A 25,368-nucleotide genomic window follows, 5' to 3' on the forward strand; every position below is an offset into this window, starting at 1 on the left:
TCAATATAAATTATTTAAAAGTGCATAGCTCAAGTAGCTTCCTAAAATCGGAAGGAAGAGCGTTCCAGACGGCCCCAGAAGCACATCTGAAAGCGTGCGATCCGGTAAATAGTGTCTGTTAAGCATCAGTGAGATTATGAAAATGATTCAGCTTGCTGTAACGACGATACTCTTTGGTTCTTTCGGTAAAGTCACGTAACGACCCTTTTGTTATGCTTGACCAGAGCACTGAAACATCCATTATTGGCCACTTTCCCAATCACCCGAGAATGTAAACAGTTTTTTGGGCCACCGTATAATATTTGCGGTTTATTATCATCAACATGTTATCCCTCTTTCCTGTGTAATGTTTTGAAAACATATTTACGAGACAACGCATCGTTCTTATGCCCTGTACAGTTAAACGTGCTCACACATTCTCAATATTTCCTCTATACGTTTTAGAATACCTGTCTTGTGTTTCAAGGTCTCATATTAAAATGACTTTCAATAGTGCAGAAAAACCGGTTAAATATTCCGTGGATCAAATTGACCTGAATGTATCCATTCCCATTATATCCCAGAAGTTGAGCCAAATTGAGCTCGGCTCGTAATTAGATTTCACATCTGCAAGCAAATTACGAAATGCGCAGTGGACATCTGCGGGCTCTCTGCCCATGGATCGTGATGATGATGGTGAGTACGCGAATGAGGGACTGAATGTCTGAAATGTGACGTGGTCAAGTACGTTAACGGATTCCTGAATCTATTTGTGCGGTGCTTTGATTGTTACCCGATTGTGTGTGTGAGAGTTTTCATAGGGTACTCCAGTTTATTTCCAATGCGAAACCAAAGACTCGTGAATGAATTGGCCAAACATCCCATTGTACGGTCCTCCTGACGAACAGTCGTGGGCCTCTGTGACACTTTGCTCGATAAATACATGACAGTATATTATTGTTAAAACAGTTAAATAATTCAAAGCCCATCGTTGATCCACTGCTGGATGAAGGCTTCTCCGAAGAGTGTCAGTCATGGGGGGGGGTTGTTTTTATTTATGTTGAACTTCTTTCCCACCGTACATAGCCAAACGTGCTAATCGGAGGTGCGGGGGGGGGGGACAGCAAACGTTGGCCATACTTCACCACAAAGGTGAGTGCGGGTTGGTGCAGTGGCTGGCCGGGACCAGTTTTGATATCACACGCCACTGATGCTAAGCCACGACCAGGAATCGAACTCAGGTTTAGTACGGGTTCAAGACCGGGTTTCAAAATGATTGTGAATATATCGTCATTATTAGTAATGTTATTTTGTAATGTTGGCTTCATTCCTTGTGCAAACCCAGTTTTACTTGTAAGAGAGAATGGGCATTTGACTTATTGCTTTGTCAATATGAATATTGCAGTGTTATTAAACCATACTACGTATATCTCGTAGAGCGTTCACAAAAGTACTTACACTTCATATTTATGTCAAATACTACACAGATTGTTATTATTCGCCTACTATAATATGTATTCATATATGTATAGAGTACTGTACTGTCGATTGACCAAACAGTATATGACAATTGTACACTCCCCTGCATCCTGTTAACGTGACTCGGCTCTGCCTTGAAAGCAACACACCCAGTCATTTATTCTAAATCGCCTGATTTTAAATTACAACGGACTGTATGCGACCTTTGTTATATAAAGGATATGATTAATTCATTATTTAATACCTTTTTCTAAAGAAATACAAATAATCTTTTACAATATACCATTAGGCTTGTTATATAAAGGATATTATGAATTCATTAATTTAATACCTTTTTCTAAAAAATATATAAAGAATCTTTTACAAGATACCATTAGGATTGTTATATATTATACAATGAGCTTTCTCTCGTATGACTAAATAAAGTACTGCATATAAGGGGCCGTCCATAAATGACGTCACGCACCGAGGGGGGGGGGGTCAGACATTTGTGACGATGTGTGACGAGGGGGGGGGGGGGGGAGAAATGGGACGTCACATCAAAATTCGCAACTTTAAATAAATATAGACAACACGTTCTACTTAATGAAATAGACTTTTTAATAAATGTTTTCTCCTACAACATCAGAGTGCAGCGCCACATTAAATACGCACTACAATGACAATAGTTTAGAGCGATTTGAAGCATGTTTTATATTTTTTTGGGGGGCGGGGAGCAGAGCTTTGTGACGTCATATTTGAGGGGGGGGGGTCTGACTTTTTGTGACTCCGTGTGACGAGGGGGGGGGGAGGTCAAAAATCGTCCAAAATCGCGTGACGTCATTTATGGACGGCCCCTAATGCATGAATTCATTGATTTTCATAAAAAAAATCCTGGTCTGTACAACGCGTCTTTTCAGCCTCGTTAAATATAGTACGTGAGTCATTCCTGCACGAATTCATTCATTCACTCAAACACGGAACGAACCAAAACCCCTCCCACCCACGCACACACGCACGCGGCCTCGGCAGCCAATGGCGCTCCATCGCAGGCCAACGCCTCCAGGCGCACAACAACAAACGCGGCCCCCCATTGGTCGGCGCGGCTCTAACACACCAGCGTTCTCGACCAATGGTAGGGGAGGTGTGCGGGGGTGGGGGCGGGGCTTCCCGGAGGGGTCCCCAGGGGTAACGGCAGCGTCCGCTCACTACGAGACGCGAGGCTCCGTGCGAGGTCGCTCCACGACGCCGTCGCCGCTACCGCCACCGCCCAGCCGGGCTGTCAAAGGCAACCACGACGCTGGTCTTCCGCCTCTCCTCCTCCACCGCTCGGAACTCAACTCGGCCGTTGATTTTGTGTGTGTGTGTGCGTGTCTGTGCGCGTGTGTGGTTTGCGTTGTAAATCACGCGGCCGGTAGCCATGCGGCACCTCGGCAGGCTGTGGCGGAGCGCGACGGGGCTGCTGCTCCTTCAGCCGCCGGCGAGCGGAGGAGTTCAAGCGACGGCCTCTGTCCGGGTGAGAGGCGCCGCGTGCCCGACTCGCTGTGCCGGCCTCCCCCACCCCTTGCCGGCCTCCCCCACCCCTTGCCCGCCTCGTTGCGCCCGGCACCCCCAGGCGTACCGCGGGTTTCCCGGTCTCTTGCCTGTCGTGCCTGCCCTGCCCGTGTTAGCGTGTCTCTCTCTCTCTCCGGTTACCTCTCTCGTCTCCGTCGGCTTACTCGTCTGTCTCTCTTGTCCACCTGTGTGCCACGGTTGCCGTGACCTCCTGCCGTCGGCGAGCCTTCCAACACTGAACGTGGTGGCCTCCAGGTGCACCTAGCCTGGCACAGGCTCCGCCGTGTCCACGTCGCCGGCACTTAGTGGCGAATGGCGGCTTTGTTGTTTTGCCTTTTACCTGTCGACCAACGTTGTTACTTACCTATCCGCCAACTCATGAACGTACCTATGACCCCCCCTACCTATGACCCCCCCTACCTATGACCCCCCCTACCTATGACCCCCCCCTACCTATGACCCCCGCTACCTATGACCCCCCCTACCTATGACCCCCCCCCCCTGCCTATGACCCCCCCTACCTATGACCCCCCCCTACCTATGACCCCCCCTACCTATGACCCCCCCTACCTATGACCCCCCCTACCTATGACCCCCCCTACCTATGACCCCCCCCTGCCTATGACCCCCCCTACCTATGACCCCCCCTACCTATGACCCCCCCTACCTATGACCCCCGCCTACCTATGACACCCCCTACCTATGACCCCCCCTACCTATGACCCCCCCTACCTATGACCCCCCCCCTACCTATGACCCCCCCTACCTATGACCCCCCCCCCCTGCCTATGACCCCCCCTACCTATGACCCCCCCCTACCTATGACCCCCCCTACCTATGACCCCCCCCTACCTATGACCCCCCCTACCTATGACCCCCCCTACCTATGACCCCCCCTACCTATGACCCCCCCCTACCTATGACCCCCCCTACCTATGACCCCCCCTACCTATGACCCCCGCTACCTATGACCCCCCCTACCTATGACCCCCCCCCTACCTACATACCCCCCCTCCTACCTACATACCCCCCCTCCTACCTACATACCCCCCCTCCTACCTACATACCCACCCCCCCTACCTACATACCCCCCCTCCTACCTACATACCCACCCCCCCTACCTACATACCCCCCCTCCTACCTACATACCCCCCCTCCTACCTACATACCCCCCCTCCTACCTACATACCCCCCCCTCCTACCTACATACCCCCCCCTCCTACCTACATACCCCCCCTCCTACCTACATACCCCCCCTCCTACCTACATACCCCCCCTCCTACCTACATACCCACCCCCCTACCTACATACCCCCCCCCTACCTACATACCCCCCCCCCCCCACCTACATACCCCCCCCCCCCCTACCTACATACCCACATCCACTTCCCAACCCACATACCCAAATGCCTACCCACATTTCCACCTAACTACCTGTTCACCTATCTGCAGACCTGCCAGTCAACCTGCTTGCTTACCTGCCTGGATACATAGCCACTCGTTGACCCACCCACCCACACGCGCCCACCCACCCACACGCGCCCACCCACCCACACGCGCCCACCCACCCACACACCCACCTACCCACACGCCACACCTACCCACACGCCACACCTACCCACACACCCACCCACCTGTCTTACATGTTCACCTGACTATCTGCCAACCTACCTACACGCTACTTATTCACCCACCTGCATACTCAGTTCACCCACCTACCTCCACGTCCCCAACTACAGTACCTACTCATGTTCCTTACCTGTTGGTATAACAATATATCCACCCACATAATGTCCCTACTACCCACCCGTCTACCCACATACGCACCATCTACCTGCTCACTTACCTACGTATATTACGGGCGTATTTACCGACTAATTTACCCACTAGTTGCTAAATTGGAATACCCACGTACGTACATATCTACCTACCAATCTGCCTACCTATTTGCATACCCACATGTCTACCTATACAGACACCTACTAACCACATATCCCACATACATACCAAACATTCCACATACCTACCTGCCTACCTTCCTACCCACCTACCCACCAAATCGGTAAAGACGTTATCTGGTGATGCCCTACTGCATTGGCGGTGGTGCACAAGCACCAGTGACGTATATAATCGGCGACGTTTCGGGCAACGGCCCTGCTTCACAGGACAACCCAATCATGCTCATCGCCATCGTCATCAATATGCCATGACCTTATCCACTGCTGGATGAAGTCCTCGCCAATACCTGAACCGCGCGTGGTCAGTTACTAAGGGCTGGGGGTTGTGGCAGTTCCATGGTGCGGCCTCTGATTGTTCCTGCGTTGTGACGTGACAGGGGTCACGTGTGACAACGTTGGGACTTGCCCAGCTTCCCCGGGTGGGTGCGAGTTGCGTGGTTTGCAGAACTGTCTCGGAGCGGGTTCTGACGTTTTATTTCACAGCCGTGGGGGCTGGTGGCCGGTGGGGTGGGAGTTCGGGGCGCCAGTCGGCTTGGCAGCAGCGTCCGAGCCAGTGGTATAAATACTGGTCCGGACTGAAGGGTGCTTTTAAAAAGTAATATCCGTGTTATCAAATGAACTCAAAGCTCGTTTGTCACTCCACTGACGGGTGGGGAGGGGGCCTCCTCACCCACGATTGTTGCGGGTCTTGAGAGTTATTTAACGGTTTTTTTTTTTAACCATACTTCATCACCCTGGTCGCTGCCGGCCCACGATGGTGTTTATTGATTTTGTCCACAATGACGCATTGGTTGGTGTCGTAATTGGGAAAAAAACTGAAGAATGAAACAGTCAGTGATTTCCTGCTTATCTCCTCTTTTTACAGCCCTGATCCATTGGTGGAAATTCCACATTCCTATGGCAGGCGTGAGTTTATCCTTAGGACAACCACTGTTGACTCCCCCCCCCCCAACGTGGTACTGATTTTATCTACCCTGGAGGGATTATGGGCTGAGTCAACCCCCAACCAGGAATGGTAGTCGCCCATCCAAACACTGTTCAGGGTCAAGCTTTCTTAACCTCTGAGATGTGACTGGGTGGATTGCCTTCTGGGTGATTTGGTCATGGGCAGATTCCGTACACATTGCAGTGTCATGTGTGTTCATTTGCACGTGTGCTCTTAAGGTATTCGCGCATAGAATGTATCTCCCAAATCACTTCTGAGAAAAGGAATTAGCCAAACATTCCAATGCAGTGAGGATTTCCTGAGCCAATAGGTTAATCGTACTGCATACTATTAAAAACAGTATGCAGTATGATTAACATATCGCACTGCATATTTAACGCATTTATTCACAGCAATGCAATTATAACCCGAATGTGAAATTAAATAATTAACTTTTAAATTGTTTAAATATATATAATTTATTGTTAATGGCATGTGACAGCGTATTTGCTGACAGCGTTAACATTGCGGATTTGGCCAAAACTGAGCAGGTGAGGATAAAGATAAGGGCGGATTTATACGATCCCTTGTACAACGAGTAGTCTTACATAAGGCAGCGTTACATAACGCTGTCAAACGTGTAAGCATTTTGACTGCTTGTGTTGTGGTTATTGCAAACATGATCCCTCGTATAAAGGTGTCAGTTTTGGTGCCAGATAAAAGGGTAAAAACTTATTACTATATTTTGCTACTGGCAAAGGAGGTGTCATAATGTAAATGCTTGCCCCGAGCTCTCAGTACTCTGATAGTGCGCTGTTGTTTGAGTTGTATGCCTTTTGGCGTCATCTGGTCCAACACCAGTGGAGACTAGGCTCTAAGAAAAGCCGTCTCGGGTGTGGACCAATCAACTTCAAGGACAGTGCATATCATTACCAGAGTTGTCTCTTTTTGTTTGCATTTTGACTGCTTGTGTTGTGGTTATTGCAAACATGATCCCTTGCATAATGGTGTCAGTTTTGGTGCCAGATAAAAGGGTAAAAACTTATTACTATATCTTGCTACTGGCAAAGGAGGTCTCATAATGTTGTATTAAGTTGTTTAGTATATCCACGTGCGACGAGCCTGTTCATTAAACTTGCTATGCTGTAGTATTGCATCTTCCTGGGTGACACAATCCACAATTGTCGCAAGCAAAGATGATGCACGAAGGGCACGATTGTTAACATTGCACTGGAATCATCACTACATGGATTTTGACGCTCCCGATCGAGTAGAAGCTGGATACAAGGACACTTGATATAAGCATGTTTCGAATAGAGGCACACAGGGCCCTTGCTACCAAAGGGATGGTGCCCGTGTAGTCCACTTATTACTGTGTGCAAATTAAGGCGTGTGAGAGAATCGATACATTTTTTGCCTATGGGTGGTTGTGTGCAATGAGCTCACATGAATGATTCAATGGACTAACAATGTACTGTCATTAATGAATTATATAATAACCAGTTGAGAGAAAAATAATTATTTACGGTGGAATATATGATCACACGACCGACACGGTACAGGGAGACCTTCATTCAGCAGTGGCTTAAAATAGGCTTTGATTTTTATTTAATGTATATATTTTTTTTAACCAAATGTAAATGGACTCAATTGGTATAATAATTGATCTAAGCAGTACACAGAGACACAGATGCTTCGGGACTTATGCGAACCCAGTGGCCAAGTGTGGTTGGCATGGGCCCTGGTCAGAATCAGATCTTTTATTTATCCTGGATAAATCCGATGAGCTCTTTTACACAGATATCCAGTAGGGGCAGGTCATAATGTTGCAACAATAAATAATACAAAAAACGATCCGATTACAAAGTATAGGAAAGGAAAGCAAATCACACAAAAATAAATATGAAAATAGATAACGTATATAAGTTCCAATTGTACCAAGCAAAGATGGTGCAAGGAATGAAAACGGGGCCGCCTCGCCTGTCCTCTATCCCCTCCTCTTCACTGCCCACTCCCTGGGCCCCGGGGCAGTAACACCGCCTGCACACTTGATGACTACGCCGCTTGCGGTTTAATAATATAATGATGACCCGGACTGAACTGGACATTGGCAGATGCCCTCAATTGAACGGCACTGCGGCTCCGAAGCGCGGTGTTACGTAAAGGACAGGCCGACCCGGATCGTGTGCGGTAAGCTCACACAAGACGGACCGCCTCCAAGCACTCCGTGTACACGGCACGCTTGTGTTGTATGCTGGCAACGGGTAGCTGTGGAGAAGCGGTGGCGCGGAGGGAGGTTCCCACACTGCGCCGTGTTCCCGGCGACCTGAGTTCGACTCCTGGCCTCGTCTAACGTCAATGGCGAGTGATATCTGAACCGGTCCCGCAACAGAATTGTGACGGTGGTAATTTTTGTGACCAGGTGTGATCTGCGTAACCCTTCGGAGCAGTGCTTCTCAAAGTGTGGTCCCCGGATCGCCAGGGGGGTCCCGTGCCCTTGCTTCACACCTTGGAATTCCCTCCCCCCAACTGCCACCTTTCCCCAAGCTCCTGCAATAAAAAAACCCCTAGCTCGATTCAAGGGATGTGTCACACCCTTCACTTTTGTGTGTGTGTTTTTTTAAAATTATTTTTTGAAATTGCTGCCGATTGCAGGCTGCTGACATTTTGGACCTATGGTCCGTTGTGCTCAGCAGCTGTGCTGTTGAAAATAAAAAAATACTTTTTTTTTAAGCCATTTCGGAAGCAGCTTCCCACGTCGTTATCATCATCGAAATCGACACAACCGCAATACTTACATAAAATGGGAATTTTATTTCTTGTGTTTCCTCCGCTGACTTACGTGTGTATGTATGTTGATCATCTTTCGCACCGTGCGTAGCCAACCATGCGCATCGTAGGTGCCAACCGTGCTTACAGCTGGAATGCAGCCAACAGAACCTCGGGTTTGGGCGTTGAGGCATTATTCATGCCTGTTTAGTGTCCCAAGGCATCGCTTGTCTTCGACTGTCATCCTCGCACTGACGCCAAAGCAAGGCGTTTTTGTGCCGTGACTTAGGGCAGGGGCTATTTACATGGGTGTGGGTCACGCACGAATAATTGACCGCAGTAATCATTACTGGTGAGATTATTCCATTCATTATCATCATCAGCGGCTATTACTTTTCTAAATGGGTCAACAATAAATAAAGGGTTTTTTTTTTGCCTATCTTACATGTTTTTTTAATCCCATCTGTGTTTATGTATATTGCAGATGACTCCTTCCTACGGGTTGGGGGTTAGGGCCCCCCACCCCATCATATTTCTCCAGATAATTTACAGTTGGCTGTATTTTAATCTCTCCCGATGTGTGTCTGTGTTGTTTGGCACGAAGTCCAACGTTTCGCCCCCACATGCTGGCAGCTTGTTCAGGAACGTCGAATAATCTCCGCACCTCCGATTAGCACGGTTGGCTACGCACGGCGCGAAAGAAGTTCAACATTCAGTACACACACACACACACCTCTCTCCTCTTATGCTCCCTTTGGCATCTCCGTCGCTGAACGATCGCGGCCCCCCCCTCTCCCCCGTCTCTCTCCGGCCCGCAGTGCAAGACGCAGTCTGCCTCGTTCGGGCTGCTCTTCGACATCGACGGCGTGCTCGTGCGAGGCCGCACGCCGATCCCCGCGGCTCGCGACGCCTTCCGCAAGCTGCTGGACGCGAGTGGTGCGCTGCGCGTGCCCGTTGTGTTCGTCACCAACGCCGGCAACTGCCTGCGGCAGGCGAAGGCGGCGCAGCTCTCGGATGTGCTGGGAGTGCCGGTGCGTTGCGTGCGCTGTGGGTTGGTTGCCGCGGTGGCGAGTCGTTAACCCCTTTCCTGTTTCCGATATCGGAAGAAAAATAAAAAAATAAATAACTTTATCGCTACCGAAGCTCCCGCGAGGCCACGCGACAGGGCGTGTGGCACAGTTTGTGGAGTGCGGTCGTGTCGCTACGGTTCCCTGTGGTTGAGTGCGATCTTTTTTAAAAACAACGGTGATACGCCTCTCTAAATAAAATTAACGCTAACCGCTTGCGCGTTTCGAGATTCAGCTGTGAACGCGGGCCACGCTGTAACTTGCAGTCGTCTCGGAACGGCAGAGGGCTTACCACCTCACCGGGTATCAAGGAATTTGTGGGTTCGATACCGACCCTGATGACTGTATATTTGGAGTTGGCATGTTCTCTCTGCCCGTGGTCGTGTGGATTTTTTGCTCCGGGTCCTCCGGTTTTACAGTCCACGTTGAGAATCACAATCAGAATCTTTACTTAGACTGGAGGAATCCCATGAGCTATGAAGCTCTTTTTCACAGATGTGTCCAGTATGGGCGGGTGAGCAAGTTACAACGATGCTTTGAGAGTATTTTGCTGCTGTAAGTTTACATGTGATAAGCCACTTCGTTGGGCTATCATTCATGATAGCCAGGTCTATGCAGCTCGGTGGACCATACCAGGTAAATTAAAAATTGTTTAGTTTAGCTCGGTGGGTCATTCAGCTGGTCCGTTGACCTGTCCGTCCATATGTCCGTCTGTCTCGCCCAGTATTGTAAATGTGACGAGGCTGTTTGGTGCGAGGGAGTCCATCGCTCGGTGGCTGTGTGGGTCGGGGGGTGTTGAGCCCCACCCCACCCTACCCCCGCCATTGTTAATGTGACGATGCATCGATTCCTCGATTTAATATTGATTTAGATTTGGGGTCAATCATAATAACCATAACCGCACAAGCATTTTTAGGTGACGTTGCAATCGTAATTACAATATGAGTTGCACAGTCACCGTGGATCGTAGTCTCTGACGGTGTGCTACGCGTGCGTTGGTGTCGCTTGTGTTGCGTGCGTGCGTGCAGATCTCCCAGGAGCAGGTGATGCTGTCGCACAGTCCCTTGCGAATGTTTGAGCAGTACCACCACAAGCACGTGCTCGTGTCAGGCCAGGGGCCCGTGGAAGACATTGCCAAAAAGTATCCTCCCTCTGGCTCGATGCGCTGTTCTCCCTCTCCACCCCACACTCCCCCCCCCCACCCCCCCCCACCCCCTCTTTGTAAGGGAATATACAGGTAGTCCCCGACTTATGATGGTCCGACTTACGATATTTTCGGGGACTACCTGTAATGTCCTGCGGTCGTGCGTCTTTGCCAGGTCTCCTGATTCTGAGTTGCAACATGAGGAATTTGCTGCTGATTTTTGCACAGCAGTGTCGTCAAAACTGGACCGATCTTTCAAACCGTTAGTCCGAAGTCCCGTGGCAATTAAACGCCGACAGCAGCGAGAAAATTCAGTGCAAAAATAATCACGATTCGGATTTATACACGGTGTCTCGATGTTTCAAGAACGCCGTACAGGAAAGGTAGGCGTATTTTGTTTGGTAGAGAGAAAGGGGAAGTGAGTCATAGGCAGATGAAGAAATGAAGGAAGGCCTTGAGTCTGGACTTGAACAGAGACGAGGAGTCGACAGAACAGATGGCTGGGGGGTGGGGAAGAGAGTTCCAAACTTTTGGGGGCAGCAGAGGAGAAGTAGCGACCTCCCTCTGAGCGACGGTTGACTGGGGGCTCGTTTACTGCGCCGCCGGTACATGTGCACAAAAGTGTTGGATGTGTGCCTTGGAGTATCGGGCCAAGTTCAGTACAGAACGCATGTGCATTAGGAACATATCGATGCAGCCTCTCTGCGATTTTAGTAGATTTCCACAATTTGGGGGTCACGATGCCATAAACAGCAAGGGAAAATGAGCAGGTAAATTCCGGCTGATGATTGCTCCAAAACAGTGGTTGGAAAACAACCAACAGTGGGGCAATTTTGTGTAAACAAACAACAAAGAAAAACGAACTACTTTGAAAAGTAGCTGCGCAATTACCCTGCGTCATTTTGCTTCAATATTTATTTTAAAATGAGGAAACACAATACACGTAATGAAAATTAACAGACGTGTCAAAAGACGAAAGGGTTTATCTATATATATAAAAGGGAAATTTGTGATTATGTGTGTCTGTTCAAAATGTTTAGTGTACTTCCCGACATGCAACAAACTTGAAATTTGCCATGTGGGTACTTTCCAGATTGTACACCATGCAAAAATTATAAAAATACACTTTTGCATATTTTTTTTGGGGGGGGGGCGCAGTAATGGATATATTTTCCATGGCAAGTCAGCTGTGACGTCACATCTCTGTCATGTGACCCGTATGCGGAAGCGTAACGCAGTGTGCCTGTTGATGTCACGCACCCCCCCCCCCCAACCCTCCGCGGGTACAGTGCCATACAAATGTGTTGCAGGTCCAAGGCGTTCTTCGCTCAGCATTGCTTTATTATTTCAGTCGTTTTCTGCCGTACGCACCCTGAAGGTTGTGTGTGTCTGCAGCAAGCGCGTCTATGTGTACCTATGGATGCGCGCGAGTGAGTGTGTGTGTGTGTGGGGGGAGTGGTAGTGTAGCGGTTAGTGCGCTGTGTGTGTTTGTGTCTGTGTGTGTGTGTGTAGGGGGAGTGGTAGTGTAGCGGTTAGCGAGCTGCGCTACGAACCAAGTTCGATTCCCGCTCACGGCCAACACCGGTGACGATTATTTGAACCGGTCCTGGGTCTCCCCTAGGTCGACTCAGCCTCAAACGAGTAACTGATGTGGTGTGTGAACATCGCCACTGGGGGGGCAAAGGCGGCCGGGCGTGGTGAATCCCAAGTCCTGGGCAAAGCCGGGTAGTAAAGCTAGTCTATATATATATCGATCACCTGCTGTGACATATGGATCAGAAACAATGATAGAGAAAATGGAACAAAAGCTGGAAAGTGCTCGGAGAAGCGTGGAGAGGTTCGTGCCTGCAATATTTCCTCCGTAAATGGGAAATCAGGGACTCCACCAAATGGCAAATGCGGTGGGGTGCAACACATCAGGCGTGTGTAAGTGACTGTCCAACACTCCATGCATACTCTGGTTATTTTTCTTCTTTTGTATGCCTAATCTGGATGCAGAGCAACAACTTACAATCAGTAGTTCTGTCACTATATTTCTTCCTGCCTCAGCAGTCCGCCTGCTGTATTTTTTTCACCTGAAGACGATTGCTTGTGTTGCGATCGAAACGTCGTGGTTTTCTATCATTATTTTTATTATTTTTCTATCTACGTGACTTTACCGAAAGACCCAAAGAGTGTGAATTCCTGCAGTCACGAAAGCGTTAAGTCACGATTTAACTTACAATTTCACATTCAGGTGGTGAAAGCCAGCTCAGTGGGCCTGGTAACAAATTGTTTACAGTTTAGTTTAGTAGCATCGTGAGAGATGTTGGATCATTGGAGAGGGCGACGGGTTGGGGAGGTCTTCGTCCGGCAGTGGATAGATCATGGCTGATGCCGACGATAAACGGTGGCGGTGATGACATTTCAAAGGTGCTGCACCCGCTTGGCCGAGTCGGCTGTCGGGGGGCGCTTGCGTCGTGCATTAAGATGTGAGCGGTGGGGGTTTGCCGGTTCGCTGCCGTTGTGTTAAACCGGTCTGAGCCGGTCGACGCTTGCCGAGCCGCCCCCACCTGGGGGACCCGGTGCTGTGACCTTAAGTGGAGTGCCGTGGCTCCGGTGCGACGATCCTCCCTCTAACCGCTGTCGGTAGAGACCCGTGAATGGGTGTTAATTTCGTCGTCGTCATCGTCATCATCATCCCGATCCATGGGCAGATGGCCCATAAGTGTCTCCTGCAAATTGCGTCATTTGTTTACACTTTCCTCTCTGTCTTGTGCCAATATGCTCAGGTAGTGCCACGTCTCTCGGCCACGAATCTCTTATGTCGTCAAGCCATTCTCTGTTGTTGTTAAATGAAATCGGCGACAAAAATTATTGTCCACTAAGCGTTTATTTTTTTTGGGGGGGGGGGGGGGTTTAATTTTGAAGTGGTGTGCGAATGCTGCGCTACGAAAGTGGTGGCCAGAATTCTCTTGTGTCCCCGCTGAGAGACATATATATCCATAATTGGGTAGATGACAGCTGATGGTTATGACCGCACCTCCGATTACCATGGGTGACTGCGTACGCTGCGAAAGAAGTCCAACATAGGTGACGACAGCCAAACAAATCTGGTGCAACTGTGCGAGTGCCGAGCGAGCATCCGCATTGCTCCTGTAGTTCTACATTCTTCCTACTCGGCCTCGTGTAACAGCCCTACACATACACACGTGGTGTACTCTGGCATACACCGGTGGTACAGTAAAATCAGAGTTGGGTTGGGGGTGTGGGTCAATTTGGCAGAGCCCCCCTCTGACCACACACGGAGGCGATGTCAGTTTTGAGCGAGAGGTCAGCCAGGGTCGCAAGTGCGGACGCGGCGTAGATCGCCATCCAGACGTGCGGGCCCGCACAGTCGGACGAACGAGCGGAGCGCGCGACGAGCTGTGGGCCGTCGACGTGCCCGGTCACATCCTGACGACGCCGTGGGATTCGGCCTCGGGAGAATGCCGGTGTCGCATTTCTCACTGCAGGTGCAGCAGCAGCAGCAGTAGCAGCAGCAGGCTGCGCGAGTACAAAAGGTCCTGCCCCCCGCCCCCTTCCCAGCAGTCCGCCGCACGTCGGCAGTTTAAAACGCCGCGGTCGCGCTCTGCCCTGCTGCCGCATGGATTGTTCTATCTCGTCTTGCCCTGCCTCCGGTCAAACGCAGACAAATCGACGTGGAGCGGTTATGTTTTGCTTGGGACGGCGAGTGCTGATGGCCATCGCCTTTGCAGTGTGATTTAAATTGTCACTGTTTTGGGCAACGTTGCATGTTTCCCCACCCGCCCCCGCCCCGATAAGACACCGTTGCCCGCCTTAGCGCATTTACGAGGCCGGGTTATTCATGGACCTTTCTGGCATTGCTCGGTGAAATTTGATAGCACGTAAAGTAATTTTTTTTTCTCCCGATTTAGCGGGGACCTTTTTCATTCCACAGTGACTCGTGCGTTTGAATTGTGCGCTCTCTTAAACAACGTCTGCATCGGCTGCGTTTTAGAATGCTGCCGCTGCGGATGTGTCGCTTTCCGTCACGGGTGAAAGCGCTGCCTTGCGCACGCAGCGCGATCGCCGTTCGCATCGCTGCAGGGTTACCGTGCGGTCCCTCCGATGTGTTTTCGCGTCGTACCGCGTGCCGTTCGGCACGATGTTCAAACCTCTCATTCCGTGTGTGCGCGGTGGGAGGGGGGGGGGGGGGGGCAGCTTCTTGAGGAACTGAAATTCCACGTCGCAAGAAGCTCCCGAGCACGTGAAATGGAACTGAATTCGCATCCAAAATCAGAATATCTATTTTGTACTGGAGGAATGCGATGAGGTATAAAAGCTCTTTTTCACTGATATCCAGTAGTTCACAGCACACGGGTGGGGGGGGAGGTGGTGGGGGTAGCAAAACGTCGGACATCGCGCTGAAAAAAACGCGCGGCACAACTTTAAAACGCGCCGCTGGGGAAGCCGTGTGGCACGTCCGCGAAAGCACACGGAGTGGTAAAATTGTTACAGGTGTGGAGGGTTTTCATTTTTCTTGCAAAAGAAGAAACGGGTTTGGGGGTGGGATAGCATTTCCTTGCACAAGAGGACGGACGCGAGTATAAAAACCTGTGCATGCGTCCTGGGTCTCCCTTTGCACAGGGTGGGGCGGGGGGGAGGTAACGCACGTCGGAGGGCTTTGATGTCTGGCTAAATATAATTGGGAAAAAAAATATGCGAGCGCGGACAGATGGTGGTGATGGTGACAAAGCATAAACAGCTTTGCAGCTGCTACAATTACGATTCCAGTCGAGTTTGGATTTGTCACGTGTCTGATAACCGTTATATTTATTTTAGACTTCTTTCCAGTTTGAGATTCCAATAATTAAAAGTATCAAAGACAAATACAAAACATGCACTTGCAAAGCAGCAACATGTCAAATGCCCGTGGAGCAACTTAAATGTTTTTTGATGTAGGCAGGTGGCGCATGGTGGCGTAAAGTGTGGGTAATCCCACGTGTTCCAAGTCGTCAGGCCAGCGGAAGAGTAGGCCAAAATAACCTCTGTAGAGGGGCTCTCTAACGCGCCCTCTAGTTGGATGCCCTTCCGCCAGCAGCGGCGTGAACTGAAAACATTTGCAAGTGAAAAATATTAACACAAATTGATAATGGAAGCAAGATAAAGACTTGAGTGAGGTGGAAGGCAGTGGATCAACAGTTTTTAGATTCAAATTGTCCCAGCGATTAATCCAGTTCACCACAGGAAACCGAGCGGGAGGCAAGAGTGATTGAATGTAAGCGCCACGGTGGCGAGACGTTAACTACATCGCCTGGTGTACAGGGTATCGTGGGTTTGATCCCAACCCTCACAACCTGTATAATTGAAGTTTGTCTGTCCGGGTCCTCCGTTTTTTTTCCCCCTCCACAATTAGAATCAACATCACGCGTTTGGAGTATTTGGCTGCTCTCAATGTCCACGTGAGAAGCCGATTCGTTGAGCGATCATTTTTCTGGCCGGGTCACTTCTGCTGAAGAGCCGCGTAGTTCGGTGGGCCTTACCTGGTAATTAAAATTAAAAAAAATGTTGAGTTAAAATAAATCGTTTGAGAGAATGCCATTCTCTTCCTGGTTCGCTGAGCATCGCGGATGAACTCGCACCCGCCCTAGTCTCGCGTGAACTCTTCGGCGCACGATGCAGGGACTTGAAGGCGCCTCGTAATCTAGGTTTTTGGATCGGGGGATTTGTACGAGCAAGCCAGATAAACTCGCCGTTTGTATGGTTAATGCTTCGGGGGCAAACCGAATCGTTGTGAGTCCCTCACCACGAGCGCCAGTTTGGCTGTTAAAGGGCACAATGCGGAATTGGTGCGGTAAGCCTCACCCAGTCTCGGAGGTCCTTTTCAGGAGGCCCTGCGGTGGGGATGTTTGACAGATTCCGTTAATGAGTGTTGGGCTCCATGTGGGGAAGAGAGCCAAGTAGCCGGCTTGAGGAAGCCTTCATCCAGCAGTGGATTAATTGTGGCCGATATTATTATGAGGAGATGATAACCAAATGTTTGAACAGGTCGATTCAACCCATTACTGTGACCGCCATCTCCTGGCCAATTCACCTTATATTTCGGTTTAAAGCTTTCGTGACTGCAAGGATTCATCTTCTTTGGTTCTTTCGGTAGAGTCACGTAGAATGAGAATAAAATAATAAATTGATAAAATAAAATAACACAATAAAATTCTCACGACGTTTCGGCCACAACACAAGCGGCCTTCATCAGGTGAAGGGGGCGAGACTGTCTGGTAGGACAGCGCTGGAGTGAGAGAGCCACGCTGAGATCGCGACCTTTAAGCTGTGTGAGAAGAAACAAAGCGCCTTGACAAAGGAATTAGCATAGAATTTAGCATTGAAATAGCTGACTGATTAGCTTGTGACTGGTCACAGAAAAGGCTATGTTAAAGTTAAAGCATACACATCCGCAAAGGCACCCCTTGACAAATGAATTAGCATAGAATTTAGCATTGAAATAGCTAAGTTAAAGTATACACATCCGCAGAGGCACCCTTTGACAAAGGAATTAGCATAGAATTTAGCATTGAAATAGCTCAGTGATTAGCTTGTAACTGGTCACAGAAATAGCTGTGTTAAAGTCAGAGCATATACATTCACCGAGGCACCTAGTACAAATCAAACAGGGGAATTTAGCATTGAAATAACTAGGCGAATTTAGCATTGAAATAACTGAGTGATTACCGAAATAACCAATTCACATGATCTCAAGAAAATGCATAGTTAATATAATAATGGGAAATATGAACAAAGAAACCCGAATCGGATATTGGTCATAAATCCAAAGTTGAAAACATGAGATAATTCCTATCTTGACTTGTGGCTTTTGTTGGTAAATATTAAATGTTTTATGGTCACAATTATACACAAGTGATACATTCCGCTAATGTTAATACAGTGCAAAACGTCAAATAAAAAAAAAATTCAACGAGTTAATTTCAAGATTTCATCATCGACCATGGTCAATCCACTGCTGATTGAGTAATTCGACTGCACACAAATAATCGTGATGATTGTTTCAGGAATAAAAGTATCTACTTACATGTTAAAGGTTCATGATACAAGTAGGGAGGCTGGGAATATGAAAACTCCTGATAATAAATCGGGACACACCCAGCAGCAGCCAGCTGTGATCTATCCACTGCTGGCTGAATGCTTCCCCAAAGTTATAGCCACCTCACAGGGTCTTGCGATGGTTGCAACTGTCCACCTGGGATTGGAGCTTTGGAAAAACCACCGGTGCCGTGGTGACGTCACCGCCACTTAGTGGCGAATGGCGGGTGTTGTTATTAGGGAAGCGGTAAGGAGAGTGGTAATGGTGAGTTTTACTGATTTTTATGAAATCAATAACGACAAGGCCACAGATAATGATGATGATGTCGTATGGAGGAGCAGCAATTTGCTGCAGTACAGCATGACGTTAGCTCTCCTATGTGCTTTCCGGTTGTCACTACGTGTTGTTCGACAGCGATGTTCGATGCTTCCAAAGCGTCTCTGAAATTCTGTACTCGTTCTTGGAGTAGTCCCCCAGCACGTGGAGTGAAACGTCGGCACAGCGCGCGGAACAATGCACCGTGGTACGACCCGGACAACACACGGGAGAGCCGTGCAGTGCGACCGTGATATTAATCATAAAGGTTTTGGGGTTGAATCGCGTAAATATAAACGTGTCGTTAACTCACCACCACCCGGCACAGACAGTTAGTAAGGTTTGTCCCGTGAACAAAACGTTGCATTTGGTTACTACTTCAGCACGTCGGTGTGATGGCGAGTTAACGCGGGACATTTACGATCGAGTAAGACGGGCCCGCTCGTGATTACAACCAGCTTCACCAGGCGGTTTTCAAGAATTGTCTAGAAGTCTTTCAGATTCCGGTCTTAAATAGAACAATGTGATATTATCACTGTGAGCCTATCAGGTGCAAAGATCAGAGGAGTGGGGGGGGGGGGGAGGTTATTGCAATCATATACGATCGTAATAACTCGGTGCCATCGCGGTGTTGGAGCGTTCGCTATCCGGTCCGGAGCCTCCGTGGATCCGGAGTAAGTTTCAGGGATGTTCCTTGGGGAACGAGGACGGCGGTAGAGTTGTTGACCAGACGTCGCCCCGATGCCAACACGCGCGTTCCCGTAACTCTGTAACCCGGCCCTGCCTCGTGAGTACCCCCCCCCACCTCCCCGCTCGCGCACGCGGTTTGCTCCTTAACCGGAGCCACCCTTCCCCCCCACCACCACCTCCTCCTCCCCCCTCTCAGCCTGGGCTTCACGCAGATCGTCACCATCGACATGCTGCGCGAAGCCTTCCCCCTTCTTGACATGGTGGACCAGACCCGTAGGCCCAAGGAGCTGGTGAGTCGGCTGCCGCTTCGCTGTCGCTGAACAAGCTTTATTTTTTATTGTAATTTTTTTTATTTTTTTACGTTTTTATTTTGGTTATATTTTTACCAGGTAAGGCCTACTGAGCTATGTAGCTCTTTTTGTTCAGAAGCGACCTGGCTATCACAAATGATTGCACAAAGAAGTGGATTATGTGGAAATTAATAGCAGCCAATATTCACCAAACGCGTGGTGGCGTTCATTCTAAATGTGGAGGGAAAAACGGGAGGACCCGGAGAAAAATCCACGTGACCACGGGGAGAACATGCAAACTGCACATATACAGCCATCGGGATTTGAGATCGAACCCATAACCTCCTGTATACCGGGCGAGGTAGTTAACATCTCCCCACCGGGGCGTATGTAGTGCGGCGTGCCAACCATGCCCCATCCCTGGCATGAGCAAATTGTTTTCCTAACCGGTAAATGAGAGGCCGTTGCCGCGTCAACGATTTCGCCTGCGTGCGACGAACGTTCATCGAGGCTGTTTTGAAACGAGGAACGGATAAATTGTTAGACGACCAGTGGGCCAGTGATGCGAGTGCCTGGCAGGCGCGTTTTTTTGCACCGCGGCATTGATGTCCGCACGTGCTGCGGAAGGTTGATTTGACCTCGCCGAGATGGGAAAACTGTCGGACCGCCACCCAGCAGCAATGTGCTTCACGTGCGCACCAGAAATGTAACCACAAGCCGCCAGGGTTACGTGACGGACACGCGTACGCGCGCGGTACCCGTGATGCGTTTTACTTGGCCGCTTGTGAGGATATTTACGCAGCGGAGCGGATAGTTGCACGTACGTATGTTGAACTTCACATAGTGCGTTATCACATATCAGTCACTTTGTATTGTCACTTATAAAGAAACTGGAACCGCCGCTAAACTTTAGCTGTGGCTGGGTATATAAAGCTCAGGTCGGCATGTTCATAGCGCAGTGCTCTAACTGCACCGATGCTATCAAGTGCAATTATTTTGAACTTCCGTACGTATGTTGAACTTCTTTCGCACTGTACGTAACCAACCGTGCTAATCGGAGGTGCGGGAGAAGGGCACCAAACTAAAAACAAAAATAAATTCTGAAGAACTGAGTTTGTTTTAATATATATAGATTTCTCCCAGTGGCTTGCTAATATCGAAGTTGGATTGTGGTTGGATCGTGACGATAGATTTATTTCATATTCTTAGTTCTTTCGGTAAAGTCACGTTGAAGGGAAACAACAAAATAATAAAATATATATAAAACAATAAAAATTCTCACGACGTTTCGACCATAACACAAACGGTCGAAACGAAACGTCGTGAGAATTTTTATTGTTTTATATATATTTTATTATTTTGTTGTTTCCCTTCAACGTGACTTTACCGAAAGAACTAAGAATATGAATTACTGCAATCACGAAAGCTTTAAATCAAAATTTGATAGATTTATTCTTCACTTTATAACCGGTCCGGAGCATTCTTTGGTGGAGCAGTGGCGTCAGTGTTTTTAGTGCGCTGTGCCCTGAACTTGGCAACCCGAGTTAAAGTTGCGGCCATGGCCAACGGTCGGTGGCGAGTGGTATCTGTAGCGGTCCCTGAACACCCTTCACCAAGCCACACCGACTACAGCACGGTCGATTTTTTGACCAACAACCCCTGCAGCCGACTTGACGCGGGGAGGCCCCCGTCCAGCAGTAAACTAGCAAAGAGATGCAAACGAGCACGTTACACTAATTTGATAATTGTAACTAAAAATATTGTTACTGCGTTTACGATGCCAATATATGAGATCTTAACCTTTTCCCGTTCCGATGACGTATGTCATCAAAACGAAACCGGAAGAAAAAATAAAATAACTTTATCGGTTGCCAAGGCTCCCACAAGGCCATGCGGGAGGGCGTGTGGGACAGTTTGGCGCCAGTTGTTGTAGAGTGCGGTCGCGTTGCCACAGTTCTCCGCGGTGAGTACATTGTCCTTAAAAACAATGGCGTTATCCATTTCTAAATATAATTAATTCTCAGCCGCTTGCCGACCCACTGCTGGATGAAGACGGCAAAACATTTTTTTTAACCATGCTTCACCACTCTGGTAATGCGTGGGTTGGCGAAGGCTTGGGGTTTAGATGTTCGGATGAAAGTGGAGCAAAGGGCGGTCCCTGCTATTACGACATAATGTGTTACTGGAAACCCCATTGTAAATCGACCCCTATTTTACCGTAGACAACAGACGCGGTAGAAACATCATTTGCCGATCTGTTATCAGGCACATTTAACAGGGTTTAAAATGTTGAAATCCACAAAAACACTTGAGTATGATAAAAGCACCACGCCAAGTCACGTTGGAAAACCAGACCGACTCTGTTCAAAATGCATTTGGAGTCGTGTCGGAAGATGCGTCGTGTCGTTTCTGCGTCGAAATTCGATCCACAGTGGCGTTATATAAACGCCGTGAATGTGGACTGTTGTAAATCGGGCGCGTCCTACACCGGAGACGCCTGTAATGGGATCTGCTGGCAACATTGTTTGGTAGTTTCGGAATATTTTACTCACAGTGTATTTTCTGTTCTTGTCTTTTCAGCCAACAACAACGCCTGATTTCCCAAAGATTGATGGTAATTTCAAGGCTGGCACACAATAATAATGCTCAGACGTTTGTTTGGACCTGCAATTATTAAAAACGTGAATATTTCCCTCACGAAATAATTTTTAATACCAGACATGACCGTATTCCGTCGGTTAATATGTCAATATGCTATGACTTGTAATTTCTACTTGTTTGTTTTGTCTTTGAGATATGCCCACATATACAATGAAATATGGATTTTTTCATAGCAGCTAAATGTGCAATTCAAGTGTGCAATTTATCACTACGCTTTGCAGGATTTCACTTCTAAAAGTTTTTTTTAACCGACCTCGGTGCTGTTTCTCAAGCAATATGCTTGGTATGAGATGCGTTCTCCCAGCCTCGTTTTGCGGGATGTAACGTGTTGATGCACGGCCTTGCCATTTGGAACTTGACCCCTCTGCAGTTGTTTTTGGATTGTTCTGTTCATGATTTTTTGCTGCAAACCAGGTCCCCTTAGAAAATGAGCGTTTATTTCCCAAAGGTTTTTTGTTTGTTTTGATTTGCGCCAAATATAAACAGACAATGATGAGTTAATGGGAGCGCGTCTCATGATGCTGTACAGAAACAGTGGGCTAAGCTTGTCTATATAGAGGCAGCGAGTCATAGGAGGGAAGGTCATGAGCCTCGACTTTAATAGGGGCAGCGAGTCAACAGCACGGATGACTGGGGGAAGAGAGTTCCAGACTACGAGGGCAGCAAAGGAGAATGAGCGACATCCCCACTGAGCAATGGTTGATTGGGGACCTGCTCGGCAGTAGCTCTCTACTGGCTTCCTCTCGCAGCCCAGTGGATTTGAGAGTTTAACAGATCCCTGCATAATCCACCAACCCTCGCCTCCAAAGTGCTGGAGTGCAGACGTGTGTCACCTCAGCATGCCCCCGTGTGTATCTGTTCATGTGCGCGTCTGTGCGGGCGTGCGTGCGATGTTGTGTTCAGTGGTAGTGTGGAGTGGTTCGCGCGCTGCGCTACGAACCCCGCGACCTGGGTGGGTTTGATTCTGACCACGGCTAACCTCGGTGGCGATTGATAGATTCATCTTCTGGTTCGGTGTATAAACATGAGCACTGCTTAGTTGCTGGCGGGGGGGGGGGCGGGTAACCAAAGCAGCCGTGTGTGGGTTGTGTCAGCCACACAACCACTGCTCCGTGCGGCATCCCGGCCTTCGTAAGTTGCTCGCTGAGGCCCCTTGCCCCCACGCTGTTGTGTGTCGGTGGCCACATTGAGTGGGCGGCGGCGGGATCTTTGTTTAATTTTTTTTATTCTGACAAGAGCCCCGGTACAAAGCGCGAGCGATAAACAAAAGGGTAACGCGGGAATTCCGCGGAGGGACCTTTTAATTTTCCTTGAATCTTTTTTGCTTTTTGCCACGACAGCGATCATCCTGTTTGGGGAGCCAATCCGGTGGGAGACGAACCTCCAGCTGGTGATGGACGTGCTGCTGACGGACGGGCGTCCCGGCACGGGTGCCCGCGCCGTGCCCCACCCCCACCTCCCGCTGCTCGCGTGCAACATGGACCTCATGTGGATGGCCGAGGCCAAAATGCCACGGTGACGATCCCAGACAATCGTTGGGGGGGGGGGGGGGTGCTGGGTGCTGGGTGGGCATCCCCCTCACACCAGCGCCCACTCCCACCTTGCGGGCATAGCTGCCAAGGGGTTAGGGGATTGCACAACGAGTGTGGAGCAATTCACTCTCCCGGCGAGATGGTTTTAAACTGTCTATTCGATTCCAAGAATGGATTATAATTAATCCACCGTGCCGATATGTTAACTACCTCGCCTGGTATGCAGCAGTTTATGGGTGCGATCCCGAGCCAGATGGCCGCTTTATTGAATGGAGTGTGCGTGTCTCTCTCCCCGTGGTCGCGTGGATTTTTTTCCGGGCCCTCCGGTTATTCCCTCCACATTTAGAATCAACTTGTGTTTAGAGTATCTCGCTGCTATAAATTCCTACACGATGAGCCACTTCGATTATTTGTGGCCAGGTCGCTTCTGAAAAAGAGCTCTATAGCTCAGTGGGCCTTAACCGATAAATTAGTAAATAGTATAACAATTTTTGGTTTTTACATTGCGGTGAATGGTAGCACCTTCGTGCAGCTGCAGGGGGTGAAGTGAACATCGTTCGTTCAACTTTGCAATGATGTAACAATACAATAATGCAATATAGAATAACGACAACAGTAATAATTCGCCGCCCTCTGTCAATCCACTTGCCGGACGAAGGCCTGGCCGTCCAGTGTCAGCCATCGCGAGTGTTTGGCCACGGGTGAGGGTGGTGTCGAGGAGCGGGTAGTGTAGTCGTTAGCGCGCTGCGCTACGATCCCAGCGACCCGAGGTCGATTCCCACTCGTGGCCGGTCCCTGGGCCTTCCCTAGGTCGACTCGGCCTCAAACGAGTACCTGGTGCAGTTTGTAAAATATCGCCACTGGGGAGACAAAGGCGTAGTGCTGCACCACCCACCTCTTCGTGTGCTGTGCTGGCCTTAATAGGTGCCCACCAACAGCATTTGCCCCAACAGTTTGCTGAAGCTGTTCCAGGGTGTGTCGTCTTGGGGTGGGTGGGCGGAGAGAGCACGTGATCTTAGCATCAGTGCGCTTACCACTCCACCACCGCTCCCGACGCTCCGATCGAGCGGTTCACCCGCCGCGCCGTCGCCCCCTGAACGCCGTCGCCCCCCCCCCCCCCCCCCCCCCTGCTTTGCGCTCCGCGGTGCCGCAGGTTCGGTCACGGCACGTTCATGGTGTGCCTGGAGAGCATCTACAAGAAGGTGACGGGCAGGGAGCTCAAGTACGAGGCCCTGATCGGCAAGCCCAGCGAGGTGACGTACCAGTATGCCGAGTACCTGGTGCGCACGCAGGCGCGCGAGATGGGCTGGCAGAACCCGGTGAAGACCCTCTACGCCATCGGGTGAGCGGGAGCCGCGGGGGGGTGTCCCTCTCTCACTCTTGTCAGCTGGATCCTCGCGACCCCCCCCCCTCCCCCTCGACACAAGGCCCTCATCCGCCCAGGCCCTCTTGTCTCGCAAGAACAAGCGGTCCCCTTCGTCCCTCTTGTCGCCCCCTCCCACCCCCTCCCACCCCCCGCTGCCCGTAACGTTTATTTATATTCGGAGTCTGCATATCTCTCTCCCCGCTTAACACGTAGGCTTTCGCGACCAATTTCATCCATAATATAGGTTTTTTGGGTTCGATTTTTGGGTGAGAGTGTGCTGTACTACTAACGAATTGGAATGTTCTATTTACGTGACAAACTGTTACTGATTGGCTGTGTCGGGTGGTGGCGGGTTTAACGACACATTTTTTTTCTCTCCGGGTCCTCCGGTTTTTTCCCCTCCACATTTATAATCCACGTGCGTTCAGACTATTTGGCTGCAACTATACATTTCCACGTGATAAGCCACTATTGTTTGTGGCCAGGTCGCTTATGGGAAATATCCACGTAGCTCAGTGGGCCTTACCTGGTGGTAGTAAGTAACAAAAAAAAGAAGAAGTCATAATCCACGAGCTGATTT

General features: G+C 49.5%; 1 protein-coding gene across 1 annotated transcript in view; it reads left to right on the plus strand.

The window, feature by feature from the left end:
• Positions 1–2,612: 2,612 nt before the first annotated feature.
• Positions 2,613–25,368, plus strand: part of HDHD5 (haloacid dehalogenase like hydrolase domain containing 5) — a 29,193-nt gene continuing 6,437 nt past the window's right edge. The window contains exons 1-7 of the mRNA XM_032963327.2: positions 2,613–2,953; positions 9,461–9,673; positions 10,738–10,850; positions 19,136–19,229; positions 21,810–21,843; positions 23,231–23,405; positions 24,576–24,764. Coding sequence (XP_032819218.1) covers positions 2,858–2,953; positions 9,461–9,673; positions 10,738–10,850; positions 19,136–19,229; positions 21,810–21,843; positions 23,231–23,405; positions 24,576–24,764 — 914 coding nt within the window. The 5' untranslated portion in view covers positions 2,613–2,857. The remainder of the gene's footprint in view (positions 2,954–9,460; positions 9,674–10,737; positions 10,851–19,135; positions 19,230–21,809; positions 21,844–23,230; positions 23,406–24,575; positions 24,765–25,368) is intronic.

Source organism: Petromyzon marinus, chromosome 30, assembly GCF_048934315.1.
Source record: "Petromyzon marinus isolate PM22_M1 ecotype Great Lakes invasive population chromosome 30, UKy_Petmar_22M1.pri1.0, whole genome shotgun sequence".
NCBI classification, from domain to species: domain Eukaryota; kingdom Metazoa; phylum Chordata; class Hyperoartia; order Petromyzontiformes; family Petromyzontidae; genus Petromyzon; species Petromyzon marinus.